Source organism: Diabrotica undecimpunctata, chromosome 8 (assembly GCF_040954645.1).
Source record: "Diabrotica undecimpunctata isolate CICGRU chromosome 8, icDiaUnde3, whole genome shotgun sequence".
Lineage (NCBI taxonomy): Eukaryota > Metazoa > Arthropoda > Insecta > Coleoptera > Chrysomelidae > Diabrotica > Diabrotica undecimpunctata.
In genome coordinates this window covers 56,240,160-56,263,271 of record NC_092810.1, presented here as the reverse complement: position 1 = coordinate 56,263,271, position 23,112 = coordinate 56,240,160, and the positions used below count along the sequence as shown (strand labels likewise).

The 23,112-nt window shown below is 32.4% G+C and overlaps 1 protein-coding gene across 1 annotated transcript in view; it reads left to right on the top strand.

Moving 5' to 3' along the window:
- Nucleotides 1-22,623, top strand: part of Balat (Beta-alanine transporter) — a 78,407-nt gene extending 55,784 nt beyond the window's left edge. Inside the window, exons 8-9 of the mRNA XM_072541500.1 lie at nucleotides 7,434-7,612; nucleotides 22,413-22,623. Of these exons, the coding sequence (XP_072397601.1) occupies nucleotides 7,434-7,612; nucleotides 22,413-22,622 (389 nt within the window). The 3' untranslated portion in view covers nucleotide 22,623. The remainder of the gene's footprint in view (nucleotides 1-7,433; nucleotides 7,613-22,412) is intronic.
- Nucleotides 22,624-23,112: the final 489 nt, after the last annotated feature.

The following is a 23,112-nucleotide window of genomic DNA, read 5'->3' as shown; positions in this document are numbered from 1 at the left end:
GGACATCATTTGTTGAAATGTTAGGCACTGGCAAGTTTTTTTTTTGGTAGTTAATTTAAATGCATTCGATTTTTTCATTGGTTTTGCATAACCTTTTCATTTGCCGTTTTTTCTTATAAAAAGCTTCTGCATTCATTTTATGAAGTTTGATTGCAGTGTAAAGGTTTTTTATCTGTTTTTCCAGAACAAGAATTGATTCGCTTGCAGTGAGAGGGGGCAAGTTAGCTTTTTCTCTCCCGAGTGATTTTTGTTTTGCAACGTATTCATCACCCGTACTGCAACTATCTGTTCGGGGGTACCCGAATGAAATATTAAACTTATTCGTAAATAAAGTTCTGTAAGATTCGTAAGAAATAGGGGCCTCTTTGTACATTTTCATGTACATTTGCCACTTTTTTTAACGTTTAATTCCTCAGATAGGTACACTTTAGAAGAATCCTTTAAGCTATAATCGGATTCTCTTCCTTTAAAGAAAGATATGTGTTCCATCACAGCAGCAGTAATAGCCTCCGATAGCTTATGAGGGCAATTAGCGTGTTTACCTCTCTTGTTTGTAGGTGCCTCTCCAGTTAATTTCAAAGATCGTTGCAATTACCCTAACTTCTTTCTTCCAATTCCATAAATAGACAGAAAAGCTTAAGCGCAGATAGGTACGTCAGTAGTAACTTCGTCGGCATTTTTAAATCAAACTCTGTAAACATATGTTGAATCATGTAATTTTTCTGGGTCGGTCAAATCTTTTCTTGACCTCCGTTGTTTAATTTGTAAAACTGTAATAAGACCACATAGGTATAAATTCTGTGCATCCTCTGAGTTAAGTAAATTAAAACTACGTATTATTGACTGTCTAGCGTCAGGTGACACAATTTCAAAGCAATGATATCTTTTGCACTTACAGTCTGGCCCTGTTACGTGACTCTGTAGTCGTATCCTTTTACGAACCTCATTCATCCGCCCAGTTTCTTTCCGTTTTTTATCTTTTCTTGTTTATGGTTCTCTAAATCATCACTACTACTGTCTATAAAGTCACTTCCAAAAACTTTACTCATTTTTTTAATCAATAATTTAACGATATTATAGACTTAAATAAATTGCACACTGCTACGATGAATTCTTAAGTGCAACTAACTGCTGAAGAAAAGACAAGTTGTAGTCACAGTGGCGCCACACGAAAGTGACAATGCGCTTTCATTCCTAGAACGTATGAACTATGCGCCTATATCCCCAGACTACCAAATATTTACTTATATTCCCTGGCGGAAGGTATTGCTTTGAACCTTGATTTTCGTAAAAGTTGACATTGCGCCTTTATTCCCTGCGCCCTTCTTATGTTACTAATAAAATTGTCACATGAGCCAACGATGTTTACTTCAGTATTAATATACTTGATTAATAATAAGCGTTTGTAAAACATGTAGCTTTTAAACTCTAAGCTATATAACAATAAGTAGATATACTTAATACGCGAGAGTCTAAAACTCTTAAACCAGAAATGCTTCGAGTTCTTTGATCGAATACTAAATTGACACTGACTAATATGCGAGAGTTGAAAACTCTAACCAAGACGAGACCAGCTAAGCTGGGATACAATGTTATACTGTAAAATTATCACTGCCTTACCTACCAGGGATCAGGGGAAATTTCTTCAAAATTTCTATTAGGTAGCTTAAACCCTCCTTTTGAATGATTGCTAACCGGGGATTTTCTAGGTACTAATTTTCGATGGTTAGTTAAAAACAGCGTTTAAATGCTTTATACTAGCGATTAAATATTTTAAGATTATTATAATTTTGCATAATTTAATGATTTATGCGCATCTTCATACAATAAAATTTTTCCGATACTATGTAATTATAAACTTAATTCATATTTTGTATTCTATAATTATAAAAATATGTTGAAATTTTTATTATTCTAAAAACTTATTCATTCATACTTTAAAAATAAGGTCTATAATTGCATGTTTATACGATGGATTCGTATACGCACTAGGGATGGTTGGAACAGGGGTTTTTCAATAACTGTTACAACCTGTTTCAGTTCCAAAAATTATCTGTTTCAAAAAAACTGCTTCAGTTCCAAACTGTTCCAACTCTAACACTGTGTTACGGCCTACGGGTTGCTTCAGTACCGGTTCGGTTTGTTCCAGAAAGGTTGTTGCGTTAACAATAGATCATTGTATTTGTGGTTGTATGTTTTGAAAGTTTTAAATCTAGTCGCGAGTCGCAGTAGAATTAAATTTTAGATAGTTTTATTGCCGGTTTAATACCTAGTGTTATTTTCCTTTTAAGTAAAATATTCTTTTATGTTGAGTTCGAATTCTTTATTGAAAAGTGTATCAAGGCACAATAAAAGTAGCCCAATTTGGAACTTTTTTACTATAGTTGACAACACGATTGCGAAGTGTAATATGTGTCAGTTACAAATGTCGTATAAATCATCAATAACAAACTTAAAAAAACATATTGAAAGAAAGCATCCAACTGTGAACATTCCACAAAAATCAGTTATGTGTGTAAGTAGTGACATTGGAAATATAGAAAACGTTGTGGACAGCGCCAGTGTTGTCATCACTACCACTACTAGCTGCGATTCACAGCAGTCAAGTGCTAGTTGTATATCCACCGCAACCAGAGACATACCTGAACCACCTGAACAGCCCGTAATCAAAAAACGTAGAATTATGACACAAGAAAGAACTACATCTTTTTCAAACAAAAAATTATCTTCTGAAACAAAAAAGTCCATCGATTCGAATTTATTATTATTATTTACTATGGATTTTCAGCCATTTAGTATTGTGGAGGATGTGGGCTTTAAAACATTTGTACAATCTTTAAATCCTTCATATAGACTTCCAAATAGGCAAACGATTTCTAAAACTCTAATTCCAGCTTTATATGAAAGGTGTTTAAATAGAACTAAAGAGGCCGCACACAATATTTTAAATGTTTGCATTACTACAGATTGCTGGACATCGGCAAACAATGAAAGTTTCATAGCAATCACGGGCCATTTTATCGACGATAAATTTCAAATGCGCAGTATTCTCTTGGAGTGTGACTTGTTTGAAGGTAGCCATACGGGAACCAATTTATCAAAAACTTTAATCGATGTTGCAAATAGTTGGGGGTTACAGAAAAAAGTTATTCTTGCAGTATCCGACAATGCTGCTAATATTAAAAAGGCAATTGCCAATACAGGGTGGGAACATTTTGGATGTTTTGCTCACACCCTTAACTTAACGGTGCAGGATGCTTTGAAATTGGCTCAGGGTATCTTAATAAAAGTGAAGACGATAGTAGCGCATTTCAAAAGAAGTAATAAAGCTATCAAAATGCTTTTTGATACACAAATAAAAAATGGAGTGAATATACCATTAAAGGTTATCCAAGATGTCCCGACAAGATGGAACTCAACTTATCATATGGTAGAAAGATTTGTTGATTTGAAAAAAAGTCTTCGTTCCACGTTAGGTCTCCTAGACGATTCATTGCCTACAATTTCAGGAGAGGAGTGGACTATACTCAAAGAACTGCGTCAAATTCTGGAGCCGTTTGCTGATGCAACGAATTGTGTGAGTGGTGAAAATTACATGTCAGCCTCGCTAGTGATTGTATTAACTAGAGGACTTCTTAATGTCTGTGATGATTTGTCAGTGGAAAATTTTAATGAACAATCCAAAGACGTTTTAAACTGTTTACGGAAAGGTCTTCTGTCCAGGTTGGGTAATGTGGAATATAGTGATACGCTAGCGATTTGCACCTTACTGGATCTTAGATTTAAATATTTTGGGTTTAAGAACAGCGATGCCGTCGAAAAAGTTAAAAAAGTAATCATAACTGCCCTTACGGAAATTATTAACGCACAATGTGAACGTCATGAACCTGAGCCTATACCTAGCACATCATCAAATCCCGTTTCACTATTGGCAGAAACCGAACAAAATAAAGCAAAATATTGTTTGTGGGATTCCTTAGATAAAAATGTTTCCCAATTTAAACCCAAAGTTACTTCCAGTTCGAGGGCTATAATTGAATTTCAAAGGTATTTGGAAGATGAAGTCGTTAGTCGGAGTAAAAATCCTTTAGACTGGTGGAGAGAAAATGAACATAATTACCCGTATTTAAGTCGTTTGGTACGCGCTAGATGTTGTGCATTAGCTACCTCTGTGCCTTGTGAAAGGTTATTTTCTAAGGCAGGAAATCTTTTAAATGAACGTCGAACAAGACTTAGTGCAAAAAAATTAAAATATTTGTTGTTTATAAATGTTAACAATTTTTTTTAGGTTTTCTGGATCCATTTAATTAATCCAGGAAAAATTTAAGTTATTGCCTACTACTTTTGTGTTCCTTTTTGATAACTATAGTACACATCCATATAATAGTTTTATGGTTAAACAAATTGTATACTTAATTTTTTGTTAGTTGATATGAATTTACCTATTAACTTTAAGTATTTTCTTATTAATAAATCTGCAATAATAATAATATATATCAATATGGATGTAGATTTTATCGTTGCCAAAGAATGATTATATTATATTTTTTTTAGTTTTATTATATTTTGTGTTATGAAATATATTTCTAATATTTATTTTAGATTTTTTACTATATTTTCTAAAAAATATTTAATATTGACAACGCCGCACAAGCCAGCAAGTTTACATTCATGCTTTATGCGCATGGAACTGCAACAACCATATTATAACAGCACAGCAATGCAACATCGGTCTCTGATTGATAGTAGTTGTAAATACACTGGTCTGTTGTGTGATAAAAAACTGTTATATTGGAACAGGAAAACTTATTGATCAATATCTGTTCCAACCTGTTCCAAATAAAAACCTGTTTCGAAAAGAACAGATCCTGTTCCAAAGTGGCATCTCTAATACGCACCTTTGGCCGAAACCATATTATATTTTTTTCGTAGACTAAACAATCTGAAATTAAGATCTCGTCAATAGTCAATACACTTCATTCACTATTTATAAAATTGCTGTGTGCTGTAAACGTTATATTTGCTTTTTTCTTGACTTAAATCAGTTTGAATGTTTCCTTGTGTTTATTTGTTTTATATTCCATATAAGTTGAAATGAGGTAAGCTAAATTATTATCATATGAATGCGTGTATATAGTAGTAGTAGTGCATTTTTTTGTTTATTTTAGTAAATTCTTGAAATATGAAATGAAGAGGGCACTAACTACTAAAGAGTTAATGGCTTTGTTAGAAGAAGACTCAGACTGTGAAAATGTTGACTCACTTAATGTGGTTTATGTGCCGCCGGAAACAGATGAAATTTCCGATGTAGAAGACATTGATGATAATATTATTGGTACAGAAGGAATAAAAACAGATATTGCAGGTACATATGAAATACAAGTGAATGGGAATTCTGACGATTCTGATGATGATATTCCTCTAAACCACAGACCAAAATGTCCAAAGAAAGAACCAGGCAAAAATAATAAATCCAAATCTGTCCCAAGTTGGGTAAAAACCGATACTCCTTCGTACTCGGCATAATTCAAGATCAGTCTGATCGATATTTCGAAAATATAAAAGCCAACCATGGAGGCAAGTCACCTATTGAAGTTTTTTCACTCTTTTTTGATAAAGAAGTAAGTGAGAGCAATCGATATTTTACAAATATTTATGCATCGCAGAATAACCGTCAAGATTTTGAAATGAATGATACAGATTTAAAAAATTTATTGGCATATGTATATTATCTGGTTATCACATTCTGCCTCAAGTTGATATGTATTGGTCGAAGGATGAGGATAAAGAAGTACACATTGTAAGAGAAAGCATGAGCCGACATAGATTTCGTTCAATCAAACAGAACATACATTTGTCAGATAACACCTTACTGAATAAAAATGATAAATTTGCAAAATTGTTACCAATTTTTGAAATAATTAACCAAAAGTTTGCACAATTTGGAGTCTTTGCAAAAAATCTTTCCATTGACGAGGAAATCGTTCCCTATTTCGGGCGACATTCGTGCAAAATGTTCATCCGTGGAAAACCTGTTAGATTTGGTTTTAAACTATGGTGTTTATGTTCTGATACTGGTTATTTGTTCAAATTTATTCCATATGGTGGAAAAACTGAGAAAACAGATAATAGTTTTAGCTTAGGAACGGCAGTTGTTTTGAATTTACTTTCGATAGTTAAAAACCCACAGCAACTTAAGTTTTTTTTCGACAACTTCTTTACGTCATATGCTCTTTTTGGACTATTGAAAGAAAAAGGATTCTTTGCAACAGGAACAGTAAGGGAAAATCGCACTGCTAAGTGTCCTCTAGAAGAAAACAAAAATATGAAAAAAAAGGAAAGAGATTCATATACATGTGCATTCGATTCCAATTTAGAAGTTTTGGTGACAAGATGGAACGATAATTCAGTAGTGACTGTAATGACAAATACATGTGACGTTTTACCCCTTATGTAAACTAAACGTTATAACCGTAAAGAACACAAAGAAATTCTTATCCCTCAGCCTAATGTAATTCACCAATATAACCAATACATGGGTGGAGTGGATCTGCATGATAATGAATGGCATTGCGAATTACCGTATTAAAATAAGAGGAAAAAAGTGGTGGTGGCCGTTGTTTACTAACACGATTGACAGTATGGTGGTCAATAGTTGGAAAATTTTTAAAAATGCGAATGATTCTAAAATTTCCCAACTGGAGTTTCGTTCGAGATTGGTTCTTAACTTACTAAAATATAGTGGACATGCAGAGAATAGTGAAGAAACCGCTACATCATTGTCAAACTCAGTATATGGACGTCCATCTAAATTTGCTTTACCAGATGAAACTAGATTCGACAATATTGGCCACATTATAAAAAGAGACGATAATAGTGCAAGAAGAAAATGTCGGATGTGCAAAAGTAATACTATTTATTTATGTAAAAAGTGTACAGTACATCTACACCCCGAATGTTTCGAAAATTTTCATCTTAAAATTTAATTTACAGTTAAGATACAATATGTTTCTTTTTTAAAAATTGTATGCGTATTCGGCCAAAGGTGCGTATACGCACCCACCTGTTTTTCCTTTCATGAGAAAAAAAAATTCTTTTTGGTTGTAAATTAGTCTTAATTTATTTGTTTTTAATCCAATCTAATAAATCAATTGTCAAATTTCTCTTTGTTTATTGTCTCGGCCCTTAATGGGTTAAGAATGTTACCTTGGTAGATCTTGTTTGTCTAGAAATTGTTTGCTACCAGTGGCGTAGCAACACTTAAATAAATTTCTTACAGAAATTTATCCAATTTACTTAGATAGGAAATGTTTAAATGGGTGCAAAAATAAACAAAATAAGATGTAAGAATAAATTATAAAAAAGTTTTATTGAGCTTATTCACTTTCTCTTTTATATAAAAATTATATAACGTTTGCATTATTTTTTTTTAGATTACGTTACTACACTGGCCCTATACTGTGTAGGTAAAATGGGTATATCTTCGTCTTTTGTTGTGCTACCTTTGATGGCATCCGAACTTTATCCCACCGTAGTAAGGGGATTGGGAATGAGTCTTAGTTCGGTTATAGGGATGTTAGGACCTATATTTATTCCTTTAGTTAACTACCTGGTAAGTAAACCTGTACCTTATGTCTGTTTATTTTTATATTTAAGTTAAATGTGATTATAAAATATGCAGATCTACAAAATCTCTTGCAGTAGCTCAACAACGATTCTCAAAGTTAGTACGGTATTCATGCTTATTGTTTTATTCATACATTTGTCCAATGGATGCCTGTTAATGAAAAAAAATGCTTAGTGATTGTTGGATATTTTAGCTTCATCGTCTATCAGTTATTCTTGCTTCTATTTTCATGCTGTAATTATGCAGTTTTATGGCACTATAGTATTTGTCACCCCACCCTTCAAACCTCTAGCAAGAAGAAGCGGAGACACAGGCTTATTTCATCATAGCTGAACCCTGTCAGCAGCAGAGTAAGCCAGAAGCAGATGTAAGAATGAGCGCCAGTCCTTTCCAATCGACCACCTCTCGGCTAAGAATGTTTTATTTTCGAATCGAAAAATAAATAAAAGAAGCCTTAAAGTTAACGAAACAAATACTGATTCTTCATATAAACAAAAACATAAATAAGTAAAAAGAATCAAGGAATCGGTAAGTCCAAACAAAATAAACTAATTCCCAACGAATAAATGCACCCATTTTACAAAAAAATTGTCAATAGTAAATTCCTTATAATAAAAATATAAATTAAACAAGCTATATATGTTAATATCAGGATATAAAGTTGTTTTTTATATAATGTTATTCTCAGAAGCATCAATAAAATTAAGAAAGAGGCTTTTCTGTTTGGCTACCTTATTTTTCTTAATGTGCATACTATCATTAGCCTTATATTCCTCTTTAAGTTACAATCAATGCACTCGCACGAAAAAAATCCACCGACATCAAATGTTAGGAAAACCACTTCGCAAACTATGATGAAATATTAATTCCGAAAACGTTCTGTGATGTAGCCCGTTAAGGTGTTTTAATATATACCTTTTATAAAGGAATTTTTAAGTATAATCTTGTCTTGAATTGTCATCCGACCACTCTCCTGTCTAACCTAATATTTTTTTATTAATTTGTCATTCTGCCAACACACGATATTCTCAATTTTCGATTATAGCACTCTATCCTTAAACGCTTAATGTTTTTTTCATGTTTCTACTTAAGAGTACCCTTCTCTAGGTGGTACTATCTACAGTTTTGGGTAAAAGGAGCTTCATGATACAGTTATTAAACAATGCTTTTATGCTGAACTGTATGTAAATTTCCAAAAAGTAGGAGGCTATTTTATAAGCCCCCAACTTTTTTCTTCTTCTTTAAGTGCCGTCTCCCGATCGGAGGTTGGATATCATCATCACTATCATTACTCTATCTACTGCTGCTCTGAAGAGTTGTATAGAACTGCATTTAAACCAGTCCCTTAAATTCTTTAACCATGACACTCTCCTTTTTCCTATACTCCTTTCTCCTCTTATCTTTCCCTGTATTATCAGTCTTAGCAGTTCATATCGCTGTCCCCTCATTACGTGTCCCAGATATTGTAACTTATTTTTATTGTGTTTATTATTTCGCATTCTTTGCTCATTTCTCGCAATACTTCCGTTTTAGTTTTCTTCTGTGTCCATGCTATTCTAAGCATCCTCCTGTAACACCACATTTCAAAGAACTGTAACTGATTTATGTGTTCTTGCTTTAATGTCCAGCTTTCAAATCCATATTGCAGTATCGAAAACTGCAACTTGCTTAAAAGGGATTAAAATTTCCAAGCGGCAGAACGTGTTTTGCAGATTGTGAATAACTTTATTTAAGATTATTAGGTTGTGTTTGTAATGTCCTGTAATTACAATACCAGAATTGCTAGTTTTGTAATAAAAAGCGATATTAATAAATGAAGTTGTGTTGTAAAAATGTCACAACCGTCTAATTTTACTGTTAAAAATGTACATAAACATTTTACAAGAACTGTTTGAAGTATAGTTTCAAAGTGTTCAGATATGTCCACAGTTAAAGAAGCAACTGTTTATTAAAGCAACAAAAGAGTGTGAGTTGTACAGAAACACCTAAAACATTAACAGGGAGAAAGCCCATTGATATAGACCATTCTGTGAAACAATTAATTTGAAGAATATTATTTTATTTTACTTTATTTACAGAAATAGATTCCTACTTTTGGGAGTTCGGCCCTGATAGCGATCAAATCTACCACGTTATCAGCTGTCCCGATATATAGTCATTCTAAATGGTAAAAACAAACCATAATTTAATATGTTATACCTCTACTACAAATTTAAGTGCATTAGTTAGTGCTGACAATATTATCTCAAGTGAGTAGCACCATTGTAGCACTTCTTTTCGATTATTTTTGTAACAACAACAAAATAATCTTTAAATAATACCTACGTAAAGAGATAACAAAAATTCCAGTTGGGTCTTGACTAGTTTTTTGGACCGGCCACAGGATCGGCTTAACTTGTGATCAGGAAAATTAATAAAATGACTTCTCACCACAATAATACTACTCACAACTCCACTAAACACAGTTACTCAGATGTCGTAAATTATTTTAAACATCCAACAAAACAACAAGCAATAGTCATTTCTAGCATTAAAGGTACAAAAATGCATGATAACGTCGTAGCTGTTGGATCACTAGTGGGTCCAATTAATGTACTTTTTGCCTCCAGAATTGCTAACAATAGTATATGCATATACCTCTCTTCAAAAAACACTGTTGATGCTCTTCTTCATTCTTATAAATATATCGAAATAAATGGATGTCAAGTCGAAGTAAGAAAATTAATTTCTCCAGCCCAGAGACTTCTAATATCTACTGCATGTCCTACAATCCCGAACGAAATAATTGAACAAGAATTACAAAAACTTGGTATTCAAACTGTATCCAAAATGACTCTTCTTCGAGTAGGTATGTCTGAAAGTGAATACAGTCATGTTCTGAGCTTTAGAAGGCAATCATTCATTACACCCCTGAAAAATATGTCTATTTCTGACTCCTTTACCATAACTCATGATAATACTTCCTACCGGGTATTTCTCTTCATAGACGAATTCAATTGCTTCAAATGTAAAACCATTGATCATCAAGAGTCAGAACGCGCTCACATTTCAAACCTAACTAATTTAACTACCCTCTTAGATTCAACCCAAACCACATTATCATTATCTAAACCTCATGAACCTAATGATACCCCTTCAACTCCCCTCTCAGATACAACTCAAACCACATCGTCATTATCTAAACCTAATGAACCTAATGATAAAATATATCAATCTACGGAAACCGACCTCATCCAAAACATATCTAAAGATAATCCAAACACTTCGTATTCTTTTTCCAAGACAACATCACCAGCTGTAAATAACACTAAAAATACTACGGAAATCGACCTCATCCAAAACATGTCTAAAGATAATCCAAACACTTCGTTTTCTTCTTATAAAACAACACTAAATAACACTAAAAATACTACGTCACCAGAAACAACAATAACCCTAAATAATGCAGTCAATTCTAAAAAGATAAAAAGACATAACATATCATCACCTGAAATTAACGAAGACAACCCAAAAACCGACTCATCCGTTTTTAATACCCCTAAACAATATAAACCAAAAAAGAAACCCAAAACCTCTTCCAAAACCCCCCGTGAAGATGTCATTCACTCTCTAGAATCCATCAAAGACAAAATCGAAAATAGATCACCTCCTTGTATACTAAATTTCAATGAAATATGTGATTTTATGGAACATGTTTTAAACTCTTATAACCCTGAATTAAACCTTCTAAAGATTACTCCAATGAACCAGAGGAACTAATTCAGATCCTTAATTTTGTTTATTGTTACACACAAAATTCTAGGTTAATCACCCGACTAGAGAAAAAAATAAACCCTTACCCTTCTTCAGCTGACGAAACTGACGAATCATCACTAGTTGAGGGATAATCAAGGGATGATTTTCATTAAACACTTGTACTCCGAAGTGATATCTCATTATCCTAATTATCTCCAAATTTTCAGTGATGTCTCCAAAGCTCATGACGGACACGCTGATGCATACTAGTGTAAATACACTACTCACACTATATCCATACCTTTAAACTGCTGCATTCTCACAGGCTAGACCACAGCCATTTTGGAAGCCTTAATTTTCTTCAAAACGCGTAGTGAGAATAAATGTTTCATCATCACTGACTCATTAAATGCCCTATTAGGTGTAAAACAAATATACTCTACAAATCCAATATTTCAGGCTATAAAAAATGAGATAAATATAATTCAATCAACTCGAAATGAAGTAGCATTTATCTGGGTACCGTCGCATGTAGGAATAGCTGGAAATGAGAAACTGGACAACCTAGAAAACACAAGTCGAATAAACACACAATACACAACCAAATCAAGAAATTACCCATACTCCGATCTCAAAAACCTAATTAAAGACCACTGTGTGAACATATGACAAGACTACTGGAAAGATTCAGGAATCAAACAATATGAGATTTATCCCCTTGTGAAGACCATCTCGAATAATCCATCCAATAGAAGGGACCAAGTAATAACTAACCGACTAAGAATTGGACACACTGCACTGACCCATAAATTCTTAATCAACAAAGAATCTTCTCCAATCTGCAGAAACTGTTCTCTCCCATTGACGGTGAAGCATATTCTGATTGACTGTCAGTATCACGAAGAAACAAGAAGAAATATGAAATCTCAGATGACATCAAAACCACTTTAACCATAAACACTGACCATGTAATAAATTATTTAAAAGATTTACGTTTATATACATATATTTAATGTAAATAAAATGAACTCTTGTGTACGTTACTCCACTAATAACACTGCGTGGTTGATGTGGATTATATGTTTTTTTCTAAATAAAAAAAAAGATTCCTACTTTGAACAAACTTTTAGTAGACAGTAGTGAACACTAATCTTTTCCAAACATTAAAAGAGGTAAATTGTGAAAAACTTTACGTGAATTAGGATTCGTTTGTGAAAATAACAAATCTGCGCTCATAAAACAAGAAGCAATTATTTGTTGGAAGAAGTTATATTTAAATGAAATTCGAAAATTGAGAAGAGAAGGCAAACATATTTTTAATTTACATGAAACATGGATAAATGAAGTGCTTTTTGGAAAAAAAATTTTGCAGGATAAACAACTAACAAATGCTTGTCAGACATTTATAGAAGGATTGTCTACAGGCTTAAAATTTTCAAATGGTAAAGGTCGTCATTTAATTATCACTCATATTGGAGGAGGTGAAGTATTTGTTGATGGACGCTTGCTAGATTTTATTTTAAATTCTACGAACGTCTACCATAAAGAAATGACTGCTGATGTTTTTAAGGAATATTTTAGTCAAATGATAGATTTATTACCTACCAATTTTGTATTAGTCATGTACAATATCAGTTACCATTCAAGATTAAAGGAACCCTTACCTAACACTAAATGGAGAAAGCAAGAACTCTTGGATTGGCTAATAACCAAAGAAATAATAGTGCCAGCAGAAGGTTTACTCAAAAAGAGTTATTGCAGCTATGCAAACAATATTCACCAAAATTTAAGAAGTATAGTGAATATGAAATAGCAAAAGAACGTGGAGTTAAAGTGTTGCGATTACCACCTTATCACTCTGAACTTAACCCCATATAACTATTCTGGGCTCAGATGAAGGGATATGTCGCGAGAAATAATACAACATTTAAACTTCAAGATGTTCGTTAAATAAAGGGTGATTCATTTAGAGGTACTTTTTTCAACAAGAAAAAACAATGACAAAAATAAATTTTATTTGAAAATATTTATTATCATACAAAAGAACCATTCTTTAAAATTACTTCTTAAAGATAATTGCTTTTAAATGTTGGCCATGACTATAATTAAGTTGGTTCATTCTGAAGTTCCAATTCTCGATGACTCGTTCCAGCATTTCGATTGGTATTTCACCAATGACTCGAGTAATATTGGCCTACAATGCCTCAATGGTATCTGGTTTATTCATGTAGACTTTGAACTTTAAGTTGCCCCAAAAGAAAGTCAAGAGGTGAGATGCTATAGGATCTAGGCAGCCAATTCACTGATCCAAAGCGTGAAATAATTTGTTCACCGAATCGTTCTCGCAGTAAAGCCATGTTTTTACGGGCTTTATGGCAAGTGGCGCCATCTTGTTGGAACCAAATGTCGCCGAGACCACGAGCTTCAATTTCAGGTACCAAATAGTCCGTTATCATGGCACGATAACAGTCTCCATTCACATTAACATTCTGGCCGGCCTCTGCTTTAAAGAAATATGGACCAACGATTCCACCAGCCCATAAACCACAACAAACAGTTGTTTTTTCAGGATGTAATAGCCACTCTTGAACCTCTTTGTGTTGTTCATCACCCCAAATACGGGTATTTTGTTTATTAACGTACCCAATAAAAAAAAAATTGGGCCTCATCTGAAAACAAGATTTTTCTCGAATTCACTGGATCTTTTGAAAGCTTATGAAGAACCCATCAACTGAAACTGATTCTTCATTATTTTCGAGTACACTATCCGTTACCGCCGCTATATTTTCTTCAGTACGTGCTGAATGTGGTCTATTTGGTCGCGTGTTATCCAATAATGAAATCTAGGTTTCAAAATTACTAATCGTAAAGCGACTTGTACGTTTGGTAGGCTGATTATGTGGACCATAAATTGCTCTAAGCGCACGAAACACATTCCTCACAGAACTCCCATTTTCAAAATACAACTTAATAATTTCTAGACGCTGTGCCGGGCTAAGTCTTTCCAACATGAAATGTCAAACAATACTGAACAAAAACGAAATGTGAGTTTGACAGTATTCATGCACGATCTCCAATCAAATCCTCACCAAAAAAGTACCTCTAAATGAATCACCCTTTATTATCTGACTCCATATCAAAAATTGCATCTGACAATTAGCAAAAAGGTATAAGACGTGTCATAGTAGAGGACGAAATATTCTGGAAACTCGATATGTTAGTAGAGAGACCAATCGAACCAATTATTATTTTTGTTGGAAATCAAGAAACTGATGATGATGATGCCTCCTTATCGCAAGAAGGCAACTTCTTGAGTTATATAAATTATATATTTATATAACTAATTATAAGTTTATGTAACGCTAGTACCCGAAATATACTTATTATTAAATTGTAAGGAAATGTCCTAAACCAATATTTTTATTATTTTTATAAAAATTAATTTGGGTACGTAATATTGATATTTTAGTTTTTTTTTTATATTAAAGTAATTGTATGTTCTTCGTCACTAATGCACTCAGTTATTGCTTAATCCTTTAAGGTTTGTTCATTTACTTTTTATGATGTATTATATTTGAGGTTTGTCAGGGTGGTCATATAAAATTCAAGTAAAAATTCAGATAAGAAGGTATCAATAATATTATTACGTTTTTTTGCATTAAACTTTGCTATAAAATTTGTGCTATTAATCATCATTATCTTCAAATGTACTATAAATCCTCGTGTATCCAACCACTCTATCCCCTGAGGAAATTTTGTGAGAGATGAACAAAACTTATGAATTGGCATCTTCTGTAGTTTCGTTTTTAGTTTTTGTTTTTGCTTTTATATCTGTAAAATATATAAAGACATAATTATAATTAAGATATATACAGAAATCATCTAAAAATGGTTGTGGCTATGGATTCATTATTATCGGTATCCAGATGTTCTTCTTAACTATGGAGTTTATAAAGTCTGTCTCAGGGAATGTCTTTTACCTTCAGTCGTTTTAATTCCATCAATTCCACCAATTTTAGGAAGCATTAGCGGTTTTTCTATAATGGCTGTTCTTTTAATCAGAAAAAATATCCGATGAGTAGGTTACAATTTTTCAAAAACGCGCCACTTCTTTATAATCAAAATTAAGAGTTCGGGCACAACTCTTTTTTTGTGGAGATTCCCCTAGTATATTTTGTTAAAATTTGAAATTAAAATATGTAAAAAAAGCGGAGATATTACAAGGTAAATGTAAAATTTCGTATTCTCATGAAACTACAAGAGACTAGGTTCCTCGCGAGATCAACCGTGGGCACAATCCGTGGAGACCATCTTCGTCATGATACTCATATTCAGCGACCCTAAAAGTCCCCGAGTAACGAGTTTGCACTGATTTTGTATCGAATTTTTATAAAACTCCAGGATACTAGGCTTATCCTCTGCACCAGGTGCCTCGGAGACATACCTCAGAGACCATTGTCGTCATAATACTCGTATTCAGCGACCCAAAAAACCCCCGAGTAGTAATATTAAATTTTCGATAATATTTCAGAATTACAAAATCCTATTTAATCACTTTTTACATAACTATTTTTTGCATTACATTATTATCAAAAAATAGCTGCCAACATTTGTAACAAAATATTTTGCCTACCACATAGGGTATTACTATGGGGGTTATAAATTGGGACAGAAATTACTGGGGTAGAGATGGGGCAAGCAAAATAAACGAAACTTATGCGAACGGCACTCAGGATTTATTTGGAGAGCTGGGGTCATGGATAAGTGTATGAAACAGGGGATGGGATTGGGACAACTACAAAAGAATGAAACAAATAGGTACTTACATGAATCTCCTAGACAAATGGGTAAAAAAACAACAAGAAGGACCTCTAGCTATTTAAGATGGGACGCCGCTTCGAGAGATCCTCCTGCTAAATTAAGGAAAAAGGCTCTTCATTCCTAAAAAAGAAACACAAAAGGGGTTAGGAGACTTTTCTAAAATAAATAGACAAAATTGTTTAGAGAAATAAATTAAACATTTATGACTGTCTGAACATACAAAATATAAATAGCACAAAAATACTGACTATATAAATAGTTACAAAGATTTATACCAAAAATAACAAAGAAAACTTACATGTCATTATCCGTTTACAAACGCTATTTACAAGTGGGAGATGCTACAAATCTTACAAAAAATACTGGTCTATAAACTGTGGCAGAAGTAAATTACTACAAATAAATATCTTTAAAATTAAACTATTCATAAAGAGGTTAACCTTCTTTAAAACCCAAACCAAATTAATGTCACAAATAATAAAACGGGCTGTCATATGTCAACATTAAATTTAAACAATTTAGAACAATTAAAATGACAGCTAACTACGACCTAAGACATATTTTTAATTATTACAAATTCTTTACCAATCCTTAAGAAAGCAATCATTATTTATATTAAAAAAATGTATTTTTACTTTGAAAGTTAAACACAAAAAGTTACCTGGATTGCACTAACTTACTTTAAATTATTGAGGTTGAGAACTGGAACTTAAACTCCCTGCTACACGAACAAATTCTCCACTGGGAGAAGTATTCTGAAAGGGCTGTTTCTTAGGACTAATGAGGATGAAATGGACGGCACTAAATACAGACTTCAGACTAGGCTTCTTACAAAAACACTAGAACATGTGGATATTTGTCAGAGCTGTTGCACACGCCGTTCTACAAATATAATACGATGAGAGACGGCATACAACAAAAAAAAAACAGTGATTACTCTGGTCTGAAGTGACACATTACTTGGAGTATAAATAACTTTTTCTTCACAAATTTGCCGGCTTCTAGACCGACTAACTTAAATACGTCTGCTCATTACCGCCTATATTTCAAACCTAAAACTTGAATTCACTTCGATCTTCTTAATCGTACCGACATCTCCCGTTCCCCGGTCTCGCCGAGCAACAGCCCAAAATTCTGGTTAAACTAACGCATACAAATAAGTCTAACCATATTTAACGTCGTAGTTACAAACTGTAAATGTAAACAGAATTGGGGAATATTTTTACTCGGAGCAGGGATGTACTAGAAAATTTATTATTTGAATATAAGATAGTTTTTAAGAAATTTTCTGCATGCTACACATTTAACAGCAGATGCTGTCGGAGGAATGATCACGTATCTCATCACCTTTGGGATTCCCCGTTGAATCTTTATAGTTCCAAAATTGTTCCTAATCGGTCAACATTTCTTTATAAAGTTTTTTTAGCCACTCTGCTTCTTTTTCATGCGTATTCGTCATTGTACAAAAAAAATACAACATATATGTTACATTATGTTAAGAAACAAATAGAGAAGAAGAAAGAGAAGCAAGCAATAACACAAAACAAGATGATAAAGAAGAAGAAGAGAAAATATGCAAACTTAAAAACGGTAAAAAAGCAAGAGAAGACGGAATATGTGCAGAATTTATAAAATACGCTGGGGAGGCACTATACAGACTGATTTATGAACTAATAAAGAATATATGAAGCAAAGAAATAATGCCTAAAGAATGTAAGAAGAGAATTATAGTGACAATCTTAAAACAAGGAGACCATAGAATATGCAAAAACTACCTAGCAATTAATTTACTGAATGTAACATATAAAGTAATGACTTTTATAATTAGAGGCAGACTAACAATATATACAAAACAAACCGTGGGGGATTACCAGTACTGTTTTATAAAAAAAAAGATCCCCGATAGACGCCATACATACGCTAAAACAAGTGATAAAGAAAATATACGAGTACGACGGAGAAACACATACACTTTTCCTAGACTTTAAATAGTCTTTTGACAAAATAAATAGAAGAAAAATGATCCAAGAATTACAAGAGAATAATATACCAAATGAACGTAAACAAGAAAAAGAAGACACAAATGACAAAACTGACAATAGATGCACACAGTTTTAAAGAGGTTGAAACATTCAAATATTTGGGGTACCAGTCAACGGAAGAAATAAAAGTGTATATATAAAAAGAAGAATTCAAGCGGGAACAAATATAGAGATAAGAAGTTAAGCCAAGACACAAAAATGAAAATCTATAAAACGATCATAAAACCAATAGTCGTATATGCCGCAGAAACATTTACATTAACAGCAAGAGAAAACGAGCAATTGAAAGTATTTGAGAGGAAGATTACCAGAAAAATACTGGGACGAAAGAGGAAAAACAAAGATGATGCAGGACAATGAATGAATCACGAAATACAAGAATGGATGGGCCAAGAGAAAAAAGCTAGAGCAATAAAAGCACAAATAATTAGATGGTATGGACACATTATGAGAAGAAAGAAGAGCAATCTGTTCAGAGATATAATGAAATAAATACCACCAGCACCAGGTAACAGAACCAGAGGCAGACCTAAACTGGTCCATCCAAATAATTGGAAGAAGACTTAAAAAGTATATATATATATATATATATATATATATATATATATATATATATATATATATATATATATATATATATATATATATATACATTCTGTGTTATCATCAGTATAATAAAACATAACCCTGTTATAAATAAAATAAAACTGTTAACCCGACCTGAATCTATAAAATATCTTAAAGTTGTTATTTTATTCAAATATTATGCAAATATGTAAATTTTTAAGAAAATGCATTAGAAAGAAGAATTACATAACAAAAAAACACTTGACATATGTCAAAATATTTAATATTTTTTCAAGATTAAGTATATGAATATATTATTTTTCTTCCAATTAGAAAGATAACATGGAAAGTTGCAACTGTAAAAGGTATGAAGAAGTGGTAAACAACACAAACATACTTGCACCAGGTGCTAATTATGAACAAAAATTGCAGATACCGCAATTAGATTATAAGATAAAGTGGGTAAATCGAATGGTATTCCTAGATCCACGATTAAAAATTCCAATTTTAAAGTTTACGGAAGAGCCAAAAAAGGATGATACTGACGATCCCAGCTGGATGCCACATTCAGATCTTGTTTCACTTAAATACATCAATCAATATGAAAACGGTTCACTTTTAAAGAAACCTTATTAACAATAGCTGAAAACTCGTAGGCGTAAAAATTTTTAGTATTTTTTGTTGTGTCATACTTTTTATTATGATTCTAATAAAAAATGTCTGGTAGATTGAATATTTATATCCATATAATATATAGTTTGTTTCACGGAAAATGGTTGAGTGCTTAATGGTTACCTGAGTTGATCCTATTGTGTATACAAGAGTCTCTCAATAAACTACCGAAGTACACAGAGTCGCACTTCAGAAAGTTTGTTATTTAATATATTTCATTGGTAGCTGTGTAATACACGATTATAAAAATTTATTAAATTATTTCATATGGTATTTTCAGGTTGCTAAAGTGAATATACTTGATAATTAAATGACAATTTTTAACATGAAGAAAGTAGTTTAAAAATGTACAGTAATAATAGTTCTATTTACAGTATATACATACAAACGAATACATAATGTACAAAAAATAGATGAATTGAAAAAAATAGAGAAAAATATATACAAGTTAATATTTACAAAAAAAATTACCCAAAATAACCAAAATATATTTATGAATTCCTAAATACCTAATTCTGTTTCGCTGTCGCTATCCCATTCAAGATTAATAACAATTGGTTTAATTATGTGATTCAACGTAACATATAAATTTTCTACGTTCATTACATGGCGTACTGAATTTTTCCAACTTTCTGGGGAGATATCATTAACACATTTCCTTATTAATTCGACTACACTACCACTTAAAGTCGGAAAAACATTTTGTGACCTAACATTTGACTTTAGTTGGTGCCACATATGCTCTATGGGAATAAATAAACAATAGTAGGGCGGAAGCCCAACACTGTATGTCCCATGTCCTCGGCCAATGCGTCACAAACATATACTTTTTTAATAGAAAATGATTTTAACACTTCTAACAGTTCATTTTTTAAATAACTTTCTTCAAAATATATATTGTTTTCTAACAGGTAGTTTGAATTTCAATTTTCGTGTTATTTGCACTTGGAGACTTATGTAATTGACGACTGTGGTAACTTGCATTGTCCATTACTATCACACTATTTTGAGGAAAGTTAGGTATAAAACAATTCTTAAACCATTGCTCAAAAAGCTCTGCCGTTGTATCCTCATGGTAGTCCACGCAGGAGTCGTTAATGTTCTTTGCAGAAAGCCATAAGGCATTTGGGACCCAACCATTTTCTGATCCTGCATGTAAAATTGTTATTCTTTTCCCTTTGTTTGATGGAGCTTTTATTTGACACCTGTTGGAAGAATCGGACCATCCTTTGGATGGTGTTTCATAAGTGTCAAACCATGTCTCGTCCAGATAAATTATTGGTCAATCTTCTGTACGGTACTTTCTTATGGAAGTTATATATTCAGTACGCCACTTCGATGGGACTCCATAAGAACTTACCTTTTGTCAATTGTACGATATCTGAAGCCCATTTTAGACAAAATCCTCCAAAGACTAATGCGGCTACAGTTTATTTGTGTATCATCATTAGTAAGCCATTGTTTTAAACCATCTAATGTAGGTATCCGTTGCTCTTCGTACATTATGTAAATTTTTCGTCTTATTAAGTCCTTATCACTTTCGTCAATACATTTGGTAGAACCTGCATCCTTACGCTTACTTCTTGACTTAATGGGATTTGATGTAATTCTTTTCACTGTGGTTAGAGGTATTTTAGTTAAATCAGATATTTCACTGGCAGCAGTATTAGCAGTAAGTCCTCTTGTAAGTAAAGAACTATATATTATTTTTACGATTTCTCTAGCGTCAGCAGATAAATGCTTTTTCTATGCTGGAACACTGGAAGAAGCACCATCAATGTTTTTCCACGGACGCCACATAATGCTGTTTTATAGGTATAAATAGGTATAACACTGGTAACACTTATAACACTTTCAACTAAATGAAACAAAATGTATATTTAAAAATTTCTCATCGGTTTTATATACTTTTACAAATTATACAGAATAGAGGGAACCTGTATAATTATTTCAGGAAAAAAGATCAACCATTGATAGTGAAACTCACTGTTAAAATGTTTACAACTTTATGAAATAAAATGTATTCTAATCGTTTTTATAAATTTATACGATTTTTTAATCGTTTTTATATTACCAGGAATTTATTATACAAACAAGATAACGACACTCCACAGTAGCTTCAATTTTACCTAAATACTTACCTGCTCAACTAATGTTGACTAAGCTGGGGTACTTGCGGTCGGGTTTTATTGCAAACATTAAGCACTCAACCATTTTTCGTAAAATAAACTATAACAATATTTTATTGTAGTTAATATAGTGGATTTTTGGTAAAGTGTATAGCAAATAAATTACAAAAACTAGTCAACACAACATTTAGCATATTTTAAGCTCAATTTGTACACAAACGAGTTGAAGTTAGTGGATGAGCTTAAGAGATTACAAACTTCTTGAAGAACGATACAAACTGTGGTATGTATGGAAAGTAACATAAGGAAGTTGATATAATTGATAAAAAAGAATTTAATTTATATATATATATATATATATATATATATATATATATATATATATATATATATATATATATATATATTTATATATATCTTTTTACCATATTGGTAATTGGTAAATAGTTGCCAATTCCCTGGTAACTTTAACATCTCAACTTATAAGAACAGTAACAGAAATTTAAACATTTAACGGGTTTTTACCCAAATATAATAGTGGCTCTAAACATGTACACTTAGTTACACTGATGATGGAATATAGATTCCGAAAACGTTTTGTAATTGTGATATAGCCCGTCTGGGTATTTTATTATATACCTTTTATAAAGGATTATAAATAAAACATTTTTGTGATACATGGTATACATCCAGCTATAGGCACTTAGTTTCGTAGTGGCTTTTAGCAAAAGTTATTATCGATTTGTTGAATTTAATTATTTATTTATTTATATATAAAGTTTAGTACTAAGTTTATTACACTTCTTAATTAATTTTTAGGGTTCCGATATTCTTATATTGCCTTTAATAATAATGGGGACCATGTTAATAATGGGAGGAACTTCTTCGTTACTCTTACCGGAAACTCTTAACCAGCATCTTCCCCAAACGCTTCAAGATGCGGAAACTACTCCATTGGATTGTTTTGCTTTTTGTAACATACCACAAAAATCTGAAAAACATGTATCTGTATTTGAAAGTAAAATGTAATGTTACTACTATTTAAATGTGTTTTATTAAATCAAATGTATTACCTGCGATGCAGTTGGTATTTAAGTTCAAAAGGGGAATGGGACTTTTCCAACACAGAGACGGATTGTGAGAAATTTGGCGTTTTCTAGATTAACCGTCGTCAAACAGACACTTGAGGCCCGTTTAACTTTTACTTTTGGTCCTCTATCGATTTGTACGAAAAGAAAGGTCGTGCATAACATTTCTAGATTTTTAAATGTGCCAAAACTAAAAATATTGGTATAAACTGACCTTGAATATGAAATTAAAATTGCATGCCTTTCCCCCCCTTCTCGATTTCTAATGAGCAAAGCGCAAGTATTATACATCTCAATATTTTGAATATATTTACCCCAAAACACGATTTTTTTCAACGGCACACAAATTTTGACTATTTCTTTAATATAACATTTCTAAGAAAAATTCGTATGTGTAAGACTAGCATTAGCAAAAATATTTGCGCAATTTA